Source organism: Bos grunniens, chromosome 11 (genome assembly GCF_055505025.1).
Source record: "Bos grunniens cultivar Pamir isolate PY7600 chromosome 11, Bosgru_T2T1.0, whole genome shotgun sequence".
Lineage (NCBI taxonomy): Eukaryota > Metazoa > Chordata > Mammalia > Artiodactyla > Bovidae > Bos > Bos grunniens.
Genome location: NC_141175.1, coordinates 104,906,880 through 104,921,722, shown reverse-complemented (window position 1 = coordinate 104,921,722; position 14,843 = coordinate 104,906,880). Strand labels below are relative to the sequence as shown.

The window sequence follows — 14,843 nt, the reverse complement described above, 5'->3', positions numbered from 1 at the left end:
ACACCCCCATGGCGTCGCCCTCCCCACTGCGATGTCCCCACCCTCACAGCCTCTCTGGGCTGAGTCCTGAGGCCCCACTTCAGTTCCGAGCTGCCTGGCCCTTCCTCGGACCTGGAAGCACAGGAAACACTGACCTGACACGCATTCTCTCCTCGGCTCTGGCCCCCTTCCAGCCTCTCAGGGGAACCTGAGGACGCCTGACTGGCTCGGGCGCCTCCCACGTGCCTTCAGGCCCCAGCGCCTCGCCCCTCCTGCCACTGCCAGACCCATTCTCCATCTTCCCCCCGGAATGTAGGCTCCCTCAGGGCAGTCAGTGGTTCCTGTTCACCACCAATCCCCAATTCTACCTGTCTCCACGGGACAGTGGGCTTCCCTGTTGGCTCAGATGGTAAACAATCTGCCTGCAATGCTGGAGACCTGGGTTCAGTCCCTGGGTCAGGAAGATCCCCTGGAGAAGGGAATGGCAAACCACTCCAGAGAAACCCATGGACAGAGGAGCCTGGCGGGCTGCAGCCCATGGGGTCACAAAGAGTTGGACACGACAGAGACTACAGGCAGGCCGTCAGACAGGTGTCCTGGACCCACCCAAGTTCTTTTCCACCTGAATTATTATGGTATTTGTGCGTATTAGTCAGCATCAGAAACCCCCCCCCCTCAGAATTCCCCAGCTGCCTGAGTGGCTCCCAGAGGGCCCCGACCCACACAGGAGCCGTGCCCAGGTTCATTCTGGAGAAGTGGTTCTCGCCCCATCTGCCCCGGACAGTGGCGGGCCTGCAGAAGAGCAGCTCTTCCTGCCAGTGACCTGGGCCAATTCCCCACCCCGCTTTGGAGAAGGGATAGAAGCCACTCTTGACTACCGCTGCAGAGATATGGGCCAAGCCCATCTGCTTCCCCCTGAACACACACACACACTCCTGAAACTAAGCAAGGAAAGAAACAAAACTCTGTTAAAATGTTAGGAAAAACAAAAGGGAGACACCACAGACACAAATCATAACTGCCCCTCGAAGCTGCTACTCAACACCACCCGTGTGGCAGGTGCCAGCCCTGGTTCCTGCCACAGGTCTGTCAGAATCCAGACCTCCGGTCACCATCCAGAGCTCCACCCAGGGGTTTAACCAAACTCACTCACCATCTCAGAGAGGGGAGGAAGCTCTGCTTTCACCTTCTTGAGGCATACCTCTCCAAATCCTCATTTCCTGTCCCAGAGTCAACCTTCGCTCCCAGATCAGTGGTTAAAACTTCTGAAACTGGTAGAGGCGGGGACTTCGGGCAAGGATAAGGGAATAAAAGAAGCCAGAGACAGACTCTGAGGATGCCCTGGCCATGCTGAAGCCTCCGGTCCAGCCAGGGGATCCATGAGGGATCTGCCATGGTCTCATGTCATGCCCTCCCACACTGGAATTAGGTTGAAAATGGTACTACGGAGGCAGGGCCTCCAGGAGGTGATTAGGTCATGAGGGGAAGAGCCGGCGTGGATGGGGTTAGTGCCTTTATAAAGAAGACTGAGAAAGCTCCCTTGCCCCCTTCTGCCAAGGGAGGTTACAGCTAAGAGACAGCCTAGGAAGGGGGCCTCACCAGACACTGAATTTGTAGGCATCTTGGTCTTAGAACTGCCAACCTCCAGAACTGTGAGAAATAAATTTCTCACTTATAGGCCTCCTAATCTGTGGCATTTTATTATAGCAGACCAAACAGAATAAGACAAAACCTAGGAGTGAACTGGTGCACGCACAAATGCAATCACTCGTGTGTAATGTGCTTGTGAGGGTGTGAGGCACGAACGTTTGTACACATGTGTAATGTTCATGTGTGTGAGTGAGTGTGGGCTTGTGTTCATGTACGTAAGCAGCTATGATACCAAACAAAAGATTACCCATTTCTCCATCTCCCTTCTTATCACATTCCCGTATGTCCCAAATTAGAACTTGGGATATGTGGTTCCTTCAACAGGAAATTTCTAATTTGGGAACTGATGTATGCAGAAGGAAAAAGGAAACGTTTTCCACTGTTCCACTGTTCTAAATTAAAAATATAAAGTGAGGTGCAGTTCAAAACCAACAAGCAGCATTACACACTGCTGGTGAGGGCACAACTTATCACAAGCTGCTTAGACAACAGTAAGTCATAAAAAGTATTCATACCATCTGACTGTCTTATTTCTGGGAATTTATTGTAGAAGATAATTGGAGATGTTTGGCAATAGAAGAAAGGGTACAGAAAAGATAGTCACGGGACTTCCCTGGTGGTCCAGTGATTAAGAATCTGCCTGTCAACACAGAAGACACGGACTTGATCCCTGGTCTAGGAAGATCCCACATTCCACGAGGCAAATAAGCCCATGAGCCGCAACTACTGACGTCCACGAGCCCTGGAGCCGGTGCTTCACAAAAGAAGCCACCGCAACGAGAAACCCATGCCCTGCAGCAAACAGTCTCCCGAGCTCGCCACGACTATAAAGGCCCATGCGCAGCGACGAAGACCTAGAGCAGCCGAAAATAATAAAAGACAATTTCTAAAAGTATAAAAAGATACCAAAACCAGAAATGGAATCAGATGTGACATGTGAATGTCTGTCAGATAAAAGTAAACTTCAGGGCAAAGAAAATAACCAGGTACAGAGAGACATTCAGTTCAGTTCAGTCGCTCAGTCTTGTCTGACTCTTTGCAACCCCATGGACCGTGGCACGCCAGGCCTCCCTGTCCATCACCAACTCCTGGAATTTACTCAAACTCGTGCCCACTGAGTCGGTGATGCCATCCAACCATCTTATCCTCTGTCGTCCCCTTCTCCTCCCACCCTCAATCCCTCCCAGCATCAGGGTCTTTTCAAATGAGTCAGCTCTTCACATCAGGTGGCCAAAGTATTGAGTTTCAGCTTCAGCATCAACCCTTCCGATGAATATTCAGGACTGATTTCCTTTAGGATGGACTGGCTGGATCTCCTTGCAGTCCAAGGGACATTACATAATGATAAAAAGGTCAATCCACCAAAAAGACATAGAAATCCTAAGTGGTACGCGCCAGATAACAGAACTGCAAAATATTTGAAGCAAAAACTTAAAGGAGACACAGACAATTCCACAATTATTGTTGGAAATCTCAACAGCACTCTCTCAACCAACAGAACTTGACGAAAATCAGCAAGGGCATAAGCTATAAGAACTCAATACCATCAACCTACAGAATTTTATCACCATTTACCCTCCACCCAACAGTATAATCTTTCAAGCACCTACAGAAAATATATGAAGAGGACAGAACCACCAGATCCTAGACCATATAAACCTCAACAAATTTTAAACATGAGATATCACGATATATCTAGAATGGCTCAAACAAAAAACAGAGACAGTGTAAGGATGCTGGGAAAATGGATCTCTTCTGCATTACTGTCCTGGGTGTTCATTGGAGGGACTGATGTTGAAGATGAAACTCCAATACTTTGGGCACCTGATGTGGAGAGCTGACTCATTTGAAAAGACCCTGATGCTGGGAAAGATTGAGGGCAGGAGGAGAAGGGGACGACAGAGGATGAGATGGTTGGATGGCATCACCGACTCAATGGACATGGGTTTGGGGGGACCCCGGGAGATGGACAGGGAGGCCTGGCGTGCTGCGGTTCATGGGGGTCGCAGAGTCGGACACGACTGAGCGACTGAGCGACTGACTGACCACATTACTGGTGGGGCCATAAAATGGAAGAGCTACTTGGGAAAATGTTCGACAGTTTCTTCAAAAGATAAAAATTTACCATGTGACCTGATAATCACACTCCTGGGCATTTATTCCAGAGACATGAAAACGAAAGTTTATACAAAAACCCACTTAGAAATGCTCACAGCAGCTCTATCTGCAATAGCCCCAAACTGGAAACAATCAAGATGCCACTCAACAAGTGAACAGTTAAAAACTATGGTACATTCAATCCATAGAGCATTCATTTTTGTTGTGTATTTGCTCAGTCATGTCTGATTCTTTGCGACCTCACGGACTGTAACCCGCCAGGCTCCTCTGTCCATGGGATTTCCCAGGCAAGAATACTGGAGTGGGTTGTCATTTCCTACTCCAGAGGATCTTCCCGACCCACGGACAGAACCTACATCTCCTGCATTGGCAGGCGGGTTCTTTATTACTGAGCCACCTGGATATTCCAAGTAATATGTAGTCATAGCAAAAACTTAGAGCAAACCCATCTGATGCTCCCACCAGTAATGTAGAAGAGATACATTTTCCCTGCATCCTTATTCTGTCTCTGTTTTTTGTTTTAGCCTTTCTCCTAGGTGTATTGTGATGCTTCATTATGTTGTTTAAAATTTGTTGGGGTTTGTATATAGATCTTTCTCCCTGATCCTTTTATCCTCTGCAGGACATGTGCCAACTGGTAGATGTGTATATTTCCATTCTTTTCTGTTTTCTTTCACATACACATACACAATTTATTTCACACTTTTAAAAAAGGTGTTTTTTTAAACCACAGCTTTAAACTTTTATTTAGTCAAATTTGTCAGTCTTTACTGACTTAGACTGAACTATTAGTTATGGGAACTTTAAGTATTGGAGGAAACTGAAACTGGAGGAAGATGAACATGGGACTTCCCTATGCTCTCAATGTAAGTTAAACACACACACATCGAAATAGCTCAGGTAGTTTTGTTTTTTAATCCCTTAGAAAGGCAAAACATGGGCCATATGACTTCATCCTCTGGATGTTACTAAACTGGGGTGAGAAAGGGTATAAGAAAAACCAACCTGTACGTGGGATTGAGCCAACCAGACTCACTGTGCTCAGAATTTGGAGGAGAGACAGAGACTGGCCACTCACAAAAGGATGGAAAACCCGTGACGACAGAGTCAAAACCGGCCCCTGGCCGTGCCAGCTCAGCGGGCATCATCAGGCGGGCAGTGGAGACTGGCGGGCTCCCGTCAGTGAAGACACCTTGTGAGACAGTATTGCCTTTTAGAACTAGTTTGGGTAGTGAAGAGTTTCCTGCTTCTTGCAGTCATCAACCCTGACCAAAACATATGCTTTGGAAAGGGAGAGAAAAAGGCAACAGAATTTCTTCTGTATCCTTATCTGCTATGGCCCTGTCCTTATACTGCTAAAATTTGAGACAGCTATCATTTAACAACCTAATCTTCACCTCTCCCTTCATGTGACACACCCAAGTCGGTGAGACTGGAGTTGAAGTGAGATGAAGTCTCTAGTAAGGAAGGAAACGAGAAGAGCTCGCACGTGAAGGCCTTTCAGCAGTGCACCAGAACCACAGTTTCCACCCACAGGGGCTCCAAGGTTGAAGGCGGGCACCTGGAATTTAAGGGCTTCCCTGGTGGCTCAGACAGTAAAGAATCTGCCTGCAGTGCAGGTGACCCAGGTTGGATCCCTGGGTTGGGAAGATCCCCTGGAGGAGGAAACAGCAACCCGCTCCAGTATTCTTACCTGGAGAATCCCATGGACAAAGAAGTTGCAAAGTCCATGGGGTTGCAAAGAGTTGGACACGACTGAGCAACTAACACTTTCACTTTACTTTCAGAAAGGTCCTCTTAGACACAAGATCACAGATAATGTGGAGGTTGGAATTCTTTCATTCACCGCTAAGTCATTAATTACTGGAGGGCAGCAGAGGGACAGGATGTGCAAAGAGGTTTCCATCTCTCAGGATCAAGGGTGAGGGACCTCACCTACTGACTCAGGCCCAGCCAAGAGCCCACCAGGGCAGCAGCAGTCACTCTAGGCCTGGTGGGCCTAGGGTCTAAACTGAAAGGAGTCGCATGAAGGCCAAGCCACCATCTCCTCACCTCCTGTGCTAATTTCCACTTCCGGTCTCCCATTTCAGAATCCCAGCACAGTGCAGAGAAGAACAGACACTGGTATCAGACTGTCTGGGCTCAGTCCTGCTGTATGGCTTCTCTGTGCCTCAGTCTCCTCATCTGTAAAGGGAATTACAGCACCCACCTCGTGGGTATTGCAGGCATCAGGAAGATGGTCAGCGGAATTACCATAATACTGTAGCTTTTGTTTTCTGTGCCATTCCACTGGGTGGTTACCAGAATAAAAGTAAGAAGTTGAGTGAAGACATGTTGAAGCAATCCAAAATCTGTTTTTATTTAGTTTTGGCTAATGGAAAATAGAACTGTCACAGCAGCTCAGCTCGATACCCCATCCAGCCCAGGACTGTCCCAGCGCTGGAGCCGAGGACAGGTCTTCCTCCATCAGCGACCTCGTCTTCACACAAAGACTGCTTTCACAGGGCATCAGCACGTACCTGTCACCCAAGAACTCAGCTAAAGCCCTGTGGATCCTTCTACACTTTTGGCCAATACTGTCACCTTCCGAGGTCAGGGACTCTAGGTCTGCTACGTGATTGGCAGAGGAAAGCTCCTTCTCCACTTCAAGAAATGTGGCTACAGAAGTATGGAATTGGGGAGCATGATTCTAGGGACTTCAACTACTTCCCCCTTTAGCCCGTCCCTCCACAGTGCAGCAGAACCAAGGTTCTCACTACTCCCCTTCTCCAGCTTTGGCATCCTTCCCGGTGTATAAGCCAAACCTCAGGAAATCATTAGTGGGAAGCTTACTAGGATTCAGACAAACGCGGGATGTTTTTTCAGCTTCTCCTTTGGCCCAGCCCACAGCGGGGTCAGCATCTTTCAGAGCAGCCCCCCAGTGCTGTCTAGAATGCACTCCTAAGTCACGAATGGGTTGTTCAGGAACCTGCTGGGAGTGACTGCTAAAAGCTTCACACAGGTCTCACTGTCCTCAGTTCCTCTTGGTGTGTTATGATCTTACCTGTCAAGTCACCAAACCCCTGACCCTGGACGTCTTTTTCACATTTCGTATCTTCCTCCAACTTACTGAATGCTGCCTGAATTTCAGAAAGCAGTTACCTGCCCACTAATGCAAAGATGCAGGCTAATTCTGTGTGAATCACTTCAGAGACCAGCTCGGCAGGAGGTCGGCGGGGGGGTTACAGTGTATAACCTGCCCACTCCACGCCTGGGCTGTGCACTGCCCCGGGCCCTGCCTGGACGCCCACCCCCCACCCCCGTCTGCCTTGTCTGAGATTCCTCTATACCACAGGCTCCCTCCCGGCTGCCACTCTCAGACTGGACTGAGGCTCCTGGACTGAACACAGGTGGCTTGCTTTGGATGCACACCGCCCCCAGGTCAGGACCCTCACCACAGGTCCAGCCATGGTATGCTGTGGCTCCTCCCTGCCCACAGATACTGAAGAGTCATACGTGGGATGCCTTACACCTGGGTTGGAAACTTTCTAGAGTACAATGGGGAAAGAAGTCAGCTCTGGATTCTAAACCAAATCTAAAAATACTTTTGCACACAAGTGTCGTGAGGAGGTAAGGAAGGGCTCAGGGCTCCATCCTCAGTAATCACTTCTCCAGGGACCTCCACCTCCAGGACTCAGGTTGGTACTGAGCACCCTGAATAGGAAAGTCAATGCCGATCATCCTCCCACTTCTGAGCAAGAAGATGAGAATCACACACAGAGCTGAAACAGAAACACTGAAGCATGGCATCTGTTGTCCTGATGTCAGAGTTTCATGGGACGAACGGCCAAGATGTTCACTTAGCAGCTGTCCCTGCTCCACTACTGAGCGCAGAAATTTCAGGGCTGGGGCTTCTTTCCTCTGGCCCGGCAAATTCTCGTCTCCAGTCGCATCCACAATTCCTTAGGTGCCAGATGCAAAGCCTCAAGCCCCGAGCGTCTTCATCACTGACGTGCCCTCCAGGTCACTCTGTTTGCTGTCCCCTTCGTCCTCTTCAGCCTTTCTGAATACAAGAACTGCCCAAACATGATGGAAAAAAGAAAAGCTGGCTCTCTCCTCCCGGCAGCTGCTGTCTCCGGGTCTGTAAGCAGCCAAAGGGACTCAAAGAGGACAGTCCGGGTCTCTGTACCCTCTCGTGGGTTTGGAGTGGAGTCCCCAGGCCTCAACAGGCACTTGGTATCCAGCGTGGCTCCCATGGTGAGTGCTGCCTGGAAAGACCTCTCCCACGACTGTTCGGTGGACTATGACGGACAGAACAAGCCCCTGGCACTGAGCCGCCAGCTGGGGGGCCGGGATGATCCTTGCCCTCAGCACAGGGCTCTTGACCTCAACTCTTACAGCCCCGGACCACACAGATGCCTCCTCCTAACTTGGCGCAGGGAGGCACAGACTTCCAAGAGGTGCTCCTTTATCACGATGCAGTGAGCAGTCTGACACTGCTTCCTGGGTCAAGTTACAGCTCCTGATGGGGAAGCAGTGCCTCAGATTCGTGCCCAACCAGGTCTGCTGAGGACCTGGAGATCCTGGGAATCAGACCAGTAGCGACTGGGGAACAGGGTCCCGTTGCTGGTGCTGTATCACCTTGCCTCATGATTACACAAGACCCGGAGGTCCAGCCCTGAAGACAGCTGACAGAGAGGCAAGAATGACTGTGTTAAAGAGGTCTGTGGACAAGTGGACAGCTCAGCAGGACCGCACGCCGCCCAGGCCTCACCGTGCAGCAGCCGTCACCAGCCTGGCAAAGGAAGACATGTGGCACAGTGTCCTCAGGGGGCTGGAGGCAGGCGCTGTGGCGGGAGAGGCAGTGAACAAGGTCAGCAGCTTGCCAGGTTAGCACAACCGACCCTCCTACTAAGCCGGTTACCCCGCCCCTGGGAACTTATTCCAAAGCAATAATGCTCGGTGGGGGACGGCAGAGGCACAAGGACGGGTGTTCTGGCAGCCACAGACTGCAGTCAGAGCCCCCACCACTGCTCCTCAGGGCCGCGGCCTCCATCCTCTGGCCTCCTTTCCCTCCTCTGTGAGCCACAGACACGAGGGCACCTGCTCCCCAGGGCTGCTGTGAGGCTACATGGGCTGACCTGCATAGGGCGCCTGTGTGTCAACCACAATCACTGGCTCCTATTATTATTTTAAAAAAAAAAAGGGAAAGAATGCAGGAAAAAGGAAATGGGTGACTTGTCAAGGGTGACAGAGTTGAAGAGAAGTTTTCCGTGACTGCTCTGCAGTCTCACTGCTCTAGGTCATGCTCGTTTTTTAAGTGCTATGGAAGATGCCATGAATTGTTGAGCCCTGCAGCTTGGGAAGAAGGAAGTAGAGAGAGTTGGCCTTTTTCCACAAAGGTTCTCCCTATTTCTCTAGTTCCGCCTTTGGAAAACTCCTAAGAGGTCTCTGAGGATGCGGTAAAGGGGGGGTGACGAGAGAGGACACAGGTGAGGAGGAATGAGGAAAGGTCTGACAATCAAAACCTGAAAGGCTCCGTCGCCCACGCGCTGGCCCGGCTCCAGGGCGGGCTGCGATGTACACACATGAGCTCTGTCCCAACCAGGAGTGCTGGCAGCAATGACCCCACTGGGCGGACAGCTGGAGGCTGCCTGCCAGCCTGCCGAGGGCACTGCGTGGCCAGAGACAAGAAAACCTCGTGATCACAGTCAAGGAGTCCATTCCCAGGACCCTGACGCAGGGCACTACACTGTCTGTCTCCCCTTTCTCCTGCAGCTCGCAGCTGTAGGGCCACATAATGGTCCAGTTTCATAAGGAAACACACAGAAAGTATTCATCTCCACCAGGAAAACAGAGGTAAATAAGGGCACAGACCTTAGAGAAGTCTGTCAGTGTTTACAACCTTTTCTTTTTTTTAATTCATTCTCTCCATAAATATTGTAGTCTATAACCTCCCAATTTAAAAAAGATTATTTTCAAACTTAAAACTATGATCACACCTTAAAAAGATTAACCATTTCTTAATAAACAATAATCCAGTCAGTGTTCAAATCTCCAATTGTCATATAAACATCAGAAATGGGTGGTTGTTTCTCAGCTTTTAGAAATCCATCTTCCCAGAGCCAGAAGAGTTTTCTGAGACAGCCCCTACTAAGCCCACCACCACAACTGAGTCACTGACTTCTGCCAACCTCCTCGCTAGACCAGATGAGAAAATGCAGAGAGGCCAGGCAATCTGCCCAGGGTCACACAGCTTACTGAAGACAGAAGGCCTGAGCTTTCCCTGAGGCCATACTGTCTGGCAGTCTGCACACTGAAATCACTGTTAAAGGCTTTTGAACCAGCAAGCCTTAACCTAGAAGCACCTCCTCTGTCTAAAAGAAAACAATCACCACTAGAACCCTCCTAGTAACTGACACACCCATTGTACTCAGCTAAAAACTAAGCTCTCAAGTAAATACCATCAAGTAGAAGTCCTTCAGTTTAGCCATGCAAAAGGATTCTCGCTGACCTCTGCTCTCTTCTCAACTCTAACTAGATCCCCCCACCGGCCCCAGCCAGAGCAAGCTGAAGAGGACCATCTAAAAGAAAAGGAACGTAACCCGTGAGGATCTGTTTTCTAGTTGGGCATCACCGTGTCATCAGCCAGGTTAAGACGGCCTGAAAACAGGCCCAGACGGCCTGCAGGTCATTTCCATTCAACCGTCACAAAACTGGCAATTTTTGTGCTATATAAATGTTTTGGAATATGAGAAAGAAAACGTTTCTCATATTCCAAAACTGGACAAGGAAAGGACATACATCAAAAAGCAAGAGCAGAGAGAAAGAAAACTATAGGCCAATCTTACTAATAGACATAGACGTCAAAACCCTGAGTAAAACAAAAGTAAAGCAAGACTAGACTTGGTTACGCTGAAGTTCTTGTTTCTTATACACGTACAATAAAATTCAGGAATGTGCAAAAAACAAAAGCAAAACCAGAACAGGACATACTGAACAAACTCTGAATCTGGGATTCAGACAGCTTGGTATTAGGAAATGTTTGAACGTAATTAACCATTTTAACTGACTTAAAAGAAATAGTTGTGCTCATTCAGTTCATTTGATTCCAAAACGGCAATGAACAAATCTTAAAACTCATTATTCGTAAAAAGAAAAGAAAAGAATAAAGATGATCTTAGGGAACTAGAAACACAATTGATACTTAAGAACATGCATTATCAAGCAATAATCAAGTAGTACAGAAACAGGCAAGGGCACTAACAGGTCCCATGTGTACAGTAAGTAATCTAGAACGTGAGAGCAGCTCTCTTCAAATGAACGGAAGATGAATGGACCCAGTAAGGTAGATCCTTACCTCACTTAGAGTGAAAAATAAATTCCAATGGACTGAACAACTGAAGGTAAGCAGTGAACACAAGCAACATAAGAGAACACACACACAGAGTTTCAGCAGGGGCGGCGGGCGAGCTCTGGAGGCGCGTGGTGCTGACCAGCAGTTTACAAAGGGTAAAACGGTAAACTGTCTGTGAGCAAATTTACCACAGTTTTAGGCATGAAAATTTTAAAAACATCAAGATTATACCTTACAATGGGAAGAGCTTTCTTAAGACACAAAACTTTAGAGTCATAAAGGGAAGAATTTGAAGATTTAGCTACATAAACAATTTTTAATGTCTGTTTGATAAAAGACCCAAAAACAAAAATTAAAAGACAAGCAACTTAATACTTCAACAGAAAAAAAAAAAAAAATATATATATATATAAGTAACTGACTGGAATAAAGCATATACAATTTGTATAATATATTTGCATATTTATATAAAGGATAAACATCTCCATATATAAAGCTGCTATGAATTGAGTAGATACAGAATATGACAAGTAATTCATTAAAGACACAACCTCATAAGTAATCAGGAAAATGCACATTAAAACAATTTCATTTTTTACCTATCAAATTAGTAAAATTAAAAATACTGATTTTCATAATCAACAAGGTGGAGGAAAAGAGGTATTCTCATCTCTGTGGCTTGAACTGTAAATGGACAAACCCTTCTGAAGGACAATTAGTCAGCAGCTAGCCAGATGTTCTGGGAAGTCCCATGCAGAGGAGTCTGGCAGGCTACAGTCCATGGGGTCATAAAAGGATTAGACACGATTTATCGACTAAACAACAGCAGCAGCCACGTGTTAGATGTACAGGCCCCAGCTTACTGTCTCCAGCCTACAGAAATCTCCCAGAGGTACACAAAAATTGTGAACAAGGGGTAGTCACCATACCAATATTTACGCTACTGAAAAACAAAACATAGCTCTCTAACAGGAACTGCTGAAATGCACTTTAGTACATGAGCCCAGTGAAGCACGAGACAGCCACTGACAAGAAACAGACAAGTCTCCATGGAAGGACAGGGAAACACACCACGTGTTTCACAAACAAAGGTTAGTTAGAAAACAGCCATGTTCTGTGGTCTAACTTCTGTCAAAAGAGTAAAATAATGAATTTTGTAGAAAGAATAATCTAGAAAAATACATATCAAGCTACCAACAGGGGCTATCATTCCTGGGAGTGGTATCATGGGAAATTTTCACTTTATAAATTATATGATTTCTATAACTTTTGGATTATTTAAAGTAAGTGTAATCATTTTGTAATTAAAAAGAATAGAGAATACAATAAATCACCTGCACCTCTCTGCACAAAGCCAGAGTAACCACCTCTGAGCAGTACTTCCCCCTGGGGAGGCTCAGGTGAGGGCACCGGTGCCCAGTCCCAGGGCGGGGCTGGCCTGGCAGCAGTCAGGGGACCGGCTAAGCCTCAGCCATGGAAGCTGCACCCCAGGGATCCACACAGGAGGCCTCGGCTGAAAACCAGACACTCAAGGAGCGCTGCTGGGGTCAGGACTTTCTGTTGTTGTTAACCTCTGATCTTTGGGTGGCCCTCAGATCACCATTTAAAGTTAGAAACATTTTACTTGAAAAGGTCACAGTGGAAATCAGATCAGCTAAGAGAAACTGATGGTGTCTTCCTGTGTAAGAGCTATAAAAACCTAACTGTGCCCTGAAAGACAACAATGAACACAAAGATCTGGGATGGCCCAAGGCTGGAGAGTCAAATAGAGAATATTACCACTTTGTTCCCATGTAACCTCTGAACGGTGAAGCCAAGAACAGAGCAGAAAAGGGCGGAGAGGGGCAGAAGACGAGCACTGACCAGGCGCTGAACACAGCTCATGTTTAATCCTCACACAATCCAGGGGAGCTACAGAGAAGAAGCCGCAAAGAGGCCCGCGACTCCCTCAGCCTCAAAGCTACAAACTCCGACCAGCAAGGACCTGCTGTACGGCACAGGGAACTGCTCAGCAGTTTTATAATAACCTAAAGGGGAAAAGGATCTGAAAAAGGGTATGACTGAGTGTGCTGTACGCCTGAAACAAACACACTGTACATCAACTATACTTCTAAAAAACAAAACCCAAAACCCAACCACAGTAACAAAGCCACAAACTCTGAGAGTGGAGGTGCAGCGGGCCTGCCGACCAGCCCAGCTCCCCCAGCCAGCCAGCCAGCTGGGCCCCACTGCCCAACGCTGGGCCCATGTCCTCGGTCTCCCCAGACAGACTCACCTGTGAGCTGGAGGACAGTGCCTGGGAGGCGGGCTCCTCTGACGGGGCTGCTCCTGTGCCCACGGGGCTCAGCGTGGTGATCCGGCTGGGCTGGCCACGCAGGGTCAGAGTGATGGTGGTGGGGACCTTCAAGCCTGAGAGATTCAGAGAGTGGTAGGCTTTTTTTGTCCTAGCCTCCACTTCCCTTTCCTAGAGCGTCCCCTGACCACCCATGAGACACACCCCCACCTGGCCTCCCGTCGTGGTCTCCTCCCCAGCTGGGTCATCTAGGCCCCGTCAGTCAGTCCAAAAGCAACAGGAGCAGCCTGTGTACTCTCACGTTGCCTGGGGTTGGAACCACAGAGCCGAATCCCCGAGGTCAAGGCCAGGACCCTGTGGCGCTGGGTTCAACATCATACGAGGTAGGACGGTCTTGGGGGAAGATTCCCACAGTTCTCATGAGAGACTCACCTGACGCTTGGTTAGAGATCTGAGCCAGGCCAGGGAGGCTGCTTGCTAACTTAGCGAGGCCCCCGTTGGTCAGCAGCTGGTGGATGGCTGTGGGCTTCCCGCCAGGAGCAGCACCCAAGGAGGAGAGGGCGGTGGCCACAGGGACGGCACGGACAATGCTGCCGGCGCCCGTGGTGACGGCGCCCAGGCTCTGCACGGGGGCGGGCAGCTTCACGCTGGCGGCCTGCGGGACACAAGCCCGGCCAGTCAGAAGCTGCGACGGTCGAGTGTGGTGGGCCGGCATGCTTGATACCTCTCCAGGCACTGCGCACCTGCCCCATGCAAGGTACTCTGCCAGGCATTTCCACATATTCTCTTATTTAATCCCCACATCAGCTCTGCGAAGGAGGGACTATCATTACCCTCATTTCACAACCAAGAAAGCAAAGACACAAAGAGACCTAGAAACCTGTCTCTAGCCTTTGGCAGTGCCCCGCTGTGGAGTCAGAGGCTACCTGTCCCTGACCCCGTGTCCCTGCCAGAGCCAGCTAAGCCGAGGAGGCCGCCTCCCTTCCCGCCCTGTCCCGCCCAGGGGAGGCAGACGTGCACCTGTGGGGCTGGCCCGGGGGAGGGGCTGGCCGGGAGGCCAGAGGCCTTGCTGCTGATGTCCTGCAGGCTGAAGCTGAGGCCCTGGAGAAGGCTGCTGGCTGACGCGGCCCCTAAGGGAGGACACGAGAGACGTCAGCACGGGCTGCGGCGCCTTCTCACGAGCAGCCGTGCCCGCCATCCTCAGTGACCAGCTGAGACACTGACTCTCTCCCCTGGACATTTCCCGTGCCCACAGAGAGATGCAGAACACACGCGCGCGCGCCGGACGCCCGCTGCTCCTGACACACTGTCTTGGATTCACTCTGCACATCCCAGCCAGATCCAGACCGCCGGCCTGCATTTTGGATGGGTTCAGTAACACCAAGGAGAACGTGGACCCACTTACAAGCCAAAAGAATCCCCCATACCTGACTTAGACTTCACTTTACACACAGTCCAGTGGCCTGA

General features: G+C 49.4%; 1 protein-coding gene and 1 long non-coding RNA gene across 34 annotated transcripts in view; both read right to left on the bottom strand.

Annotated features, from left to right (window-relative positions):
* Nucleotides 1–4,464: 4,464 nt before the first annotated feature.
* On the bottom strand, nucleotides 4,465–5,931 carry LOC147363756 (uncharacterized). Its single transcript, XR_015137416.1, has 2 exons — nucleotides 5,800–5,931; nucleotides 4,465–4,939 (listed from the first exon to the last, which is right to left on the bottom strand). It is a non-coding gene; the product is annotated as an uncharacterized LOC147363756 (long non-coding RNA).
* Nucleotides 5,932–6,081: 150 nt separating this feature from the next.
* The window catches only part of KANSL3 (KAT8 regulatory NSL complex subunit 3), a 41,625-nt gene continuing 32,863 nt past the window's right edge, over nucleotides 6,082–14,843 (bottom strand). For 17 of the 33 annotated variants that reach the window (XM_086328163.1, XM_086328186.1, XM_086328174.1 and 14 more), the window contains 4 exons: nucleotides 14,397–14,506; nucleotides 13,809–14,031; nucleotides 13,359–13,492; nucleotides 6,082–8,414 (listed from right to left, as the gene is read on the bottom strand). In XM_086328163.1, coding sequence (XP_086184289.1) covers nucleotides 8,364–8,414; nucleotides 13,359–13,492; nucleotides 13,809–14,031; nucleotides 14,397–14,506 — 518 coding nt within the window. In that variant the 3' untranslated portion in view covers nucleotides 6,082–8,363. Of the gene's footprint in view, nucleotides 8,574–11,379; nucleotides 13,128–13,358; nucleotides 13,493–13,808; nucleotides 14,032–14,396; nucleotides 14,507–14,843 lie in introns of those variants that run through there. The other 16 variants (XM_086328190.1, XM_086328172.1, XM_086328181.1 and 13 more) reach the window with 2 other exon arrangements.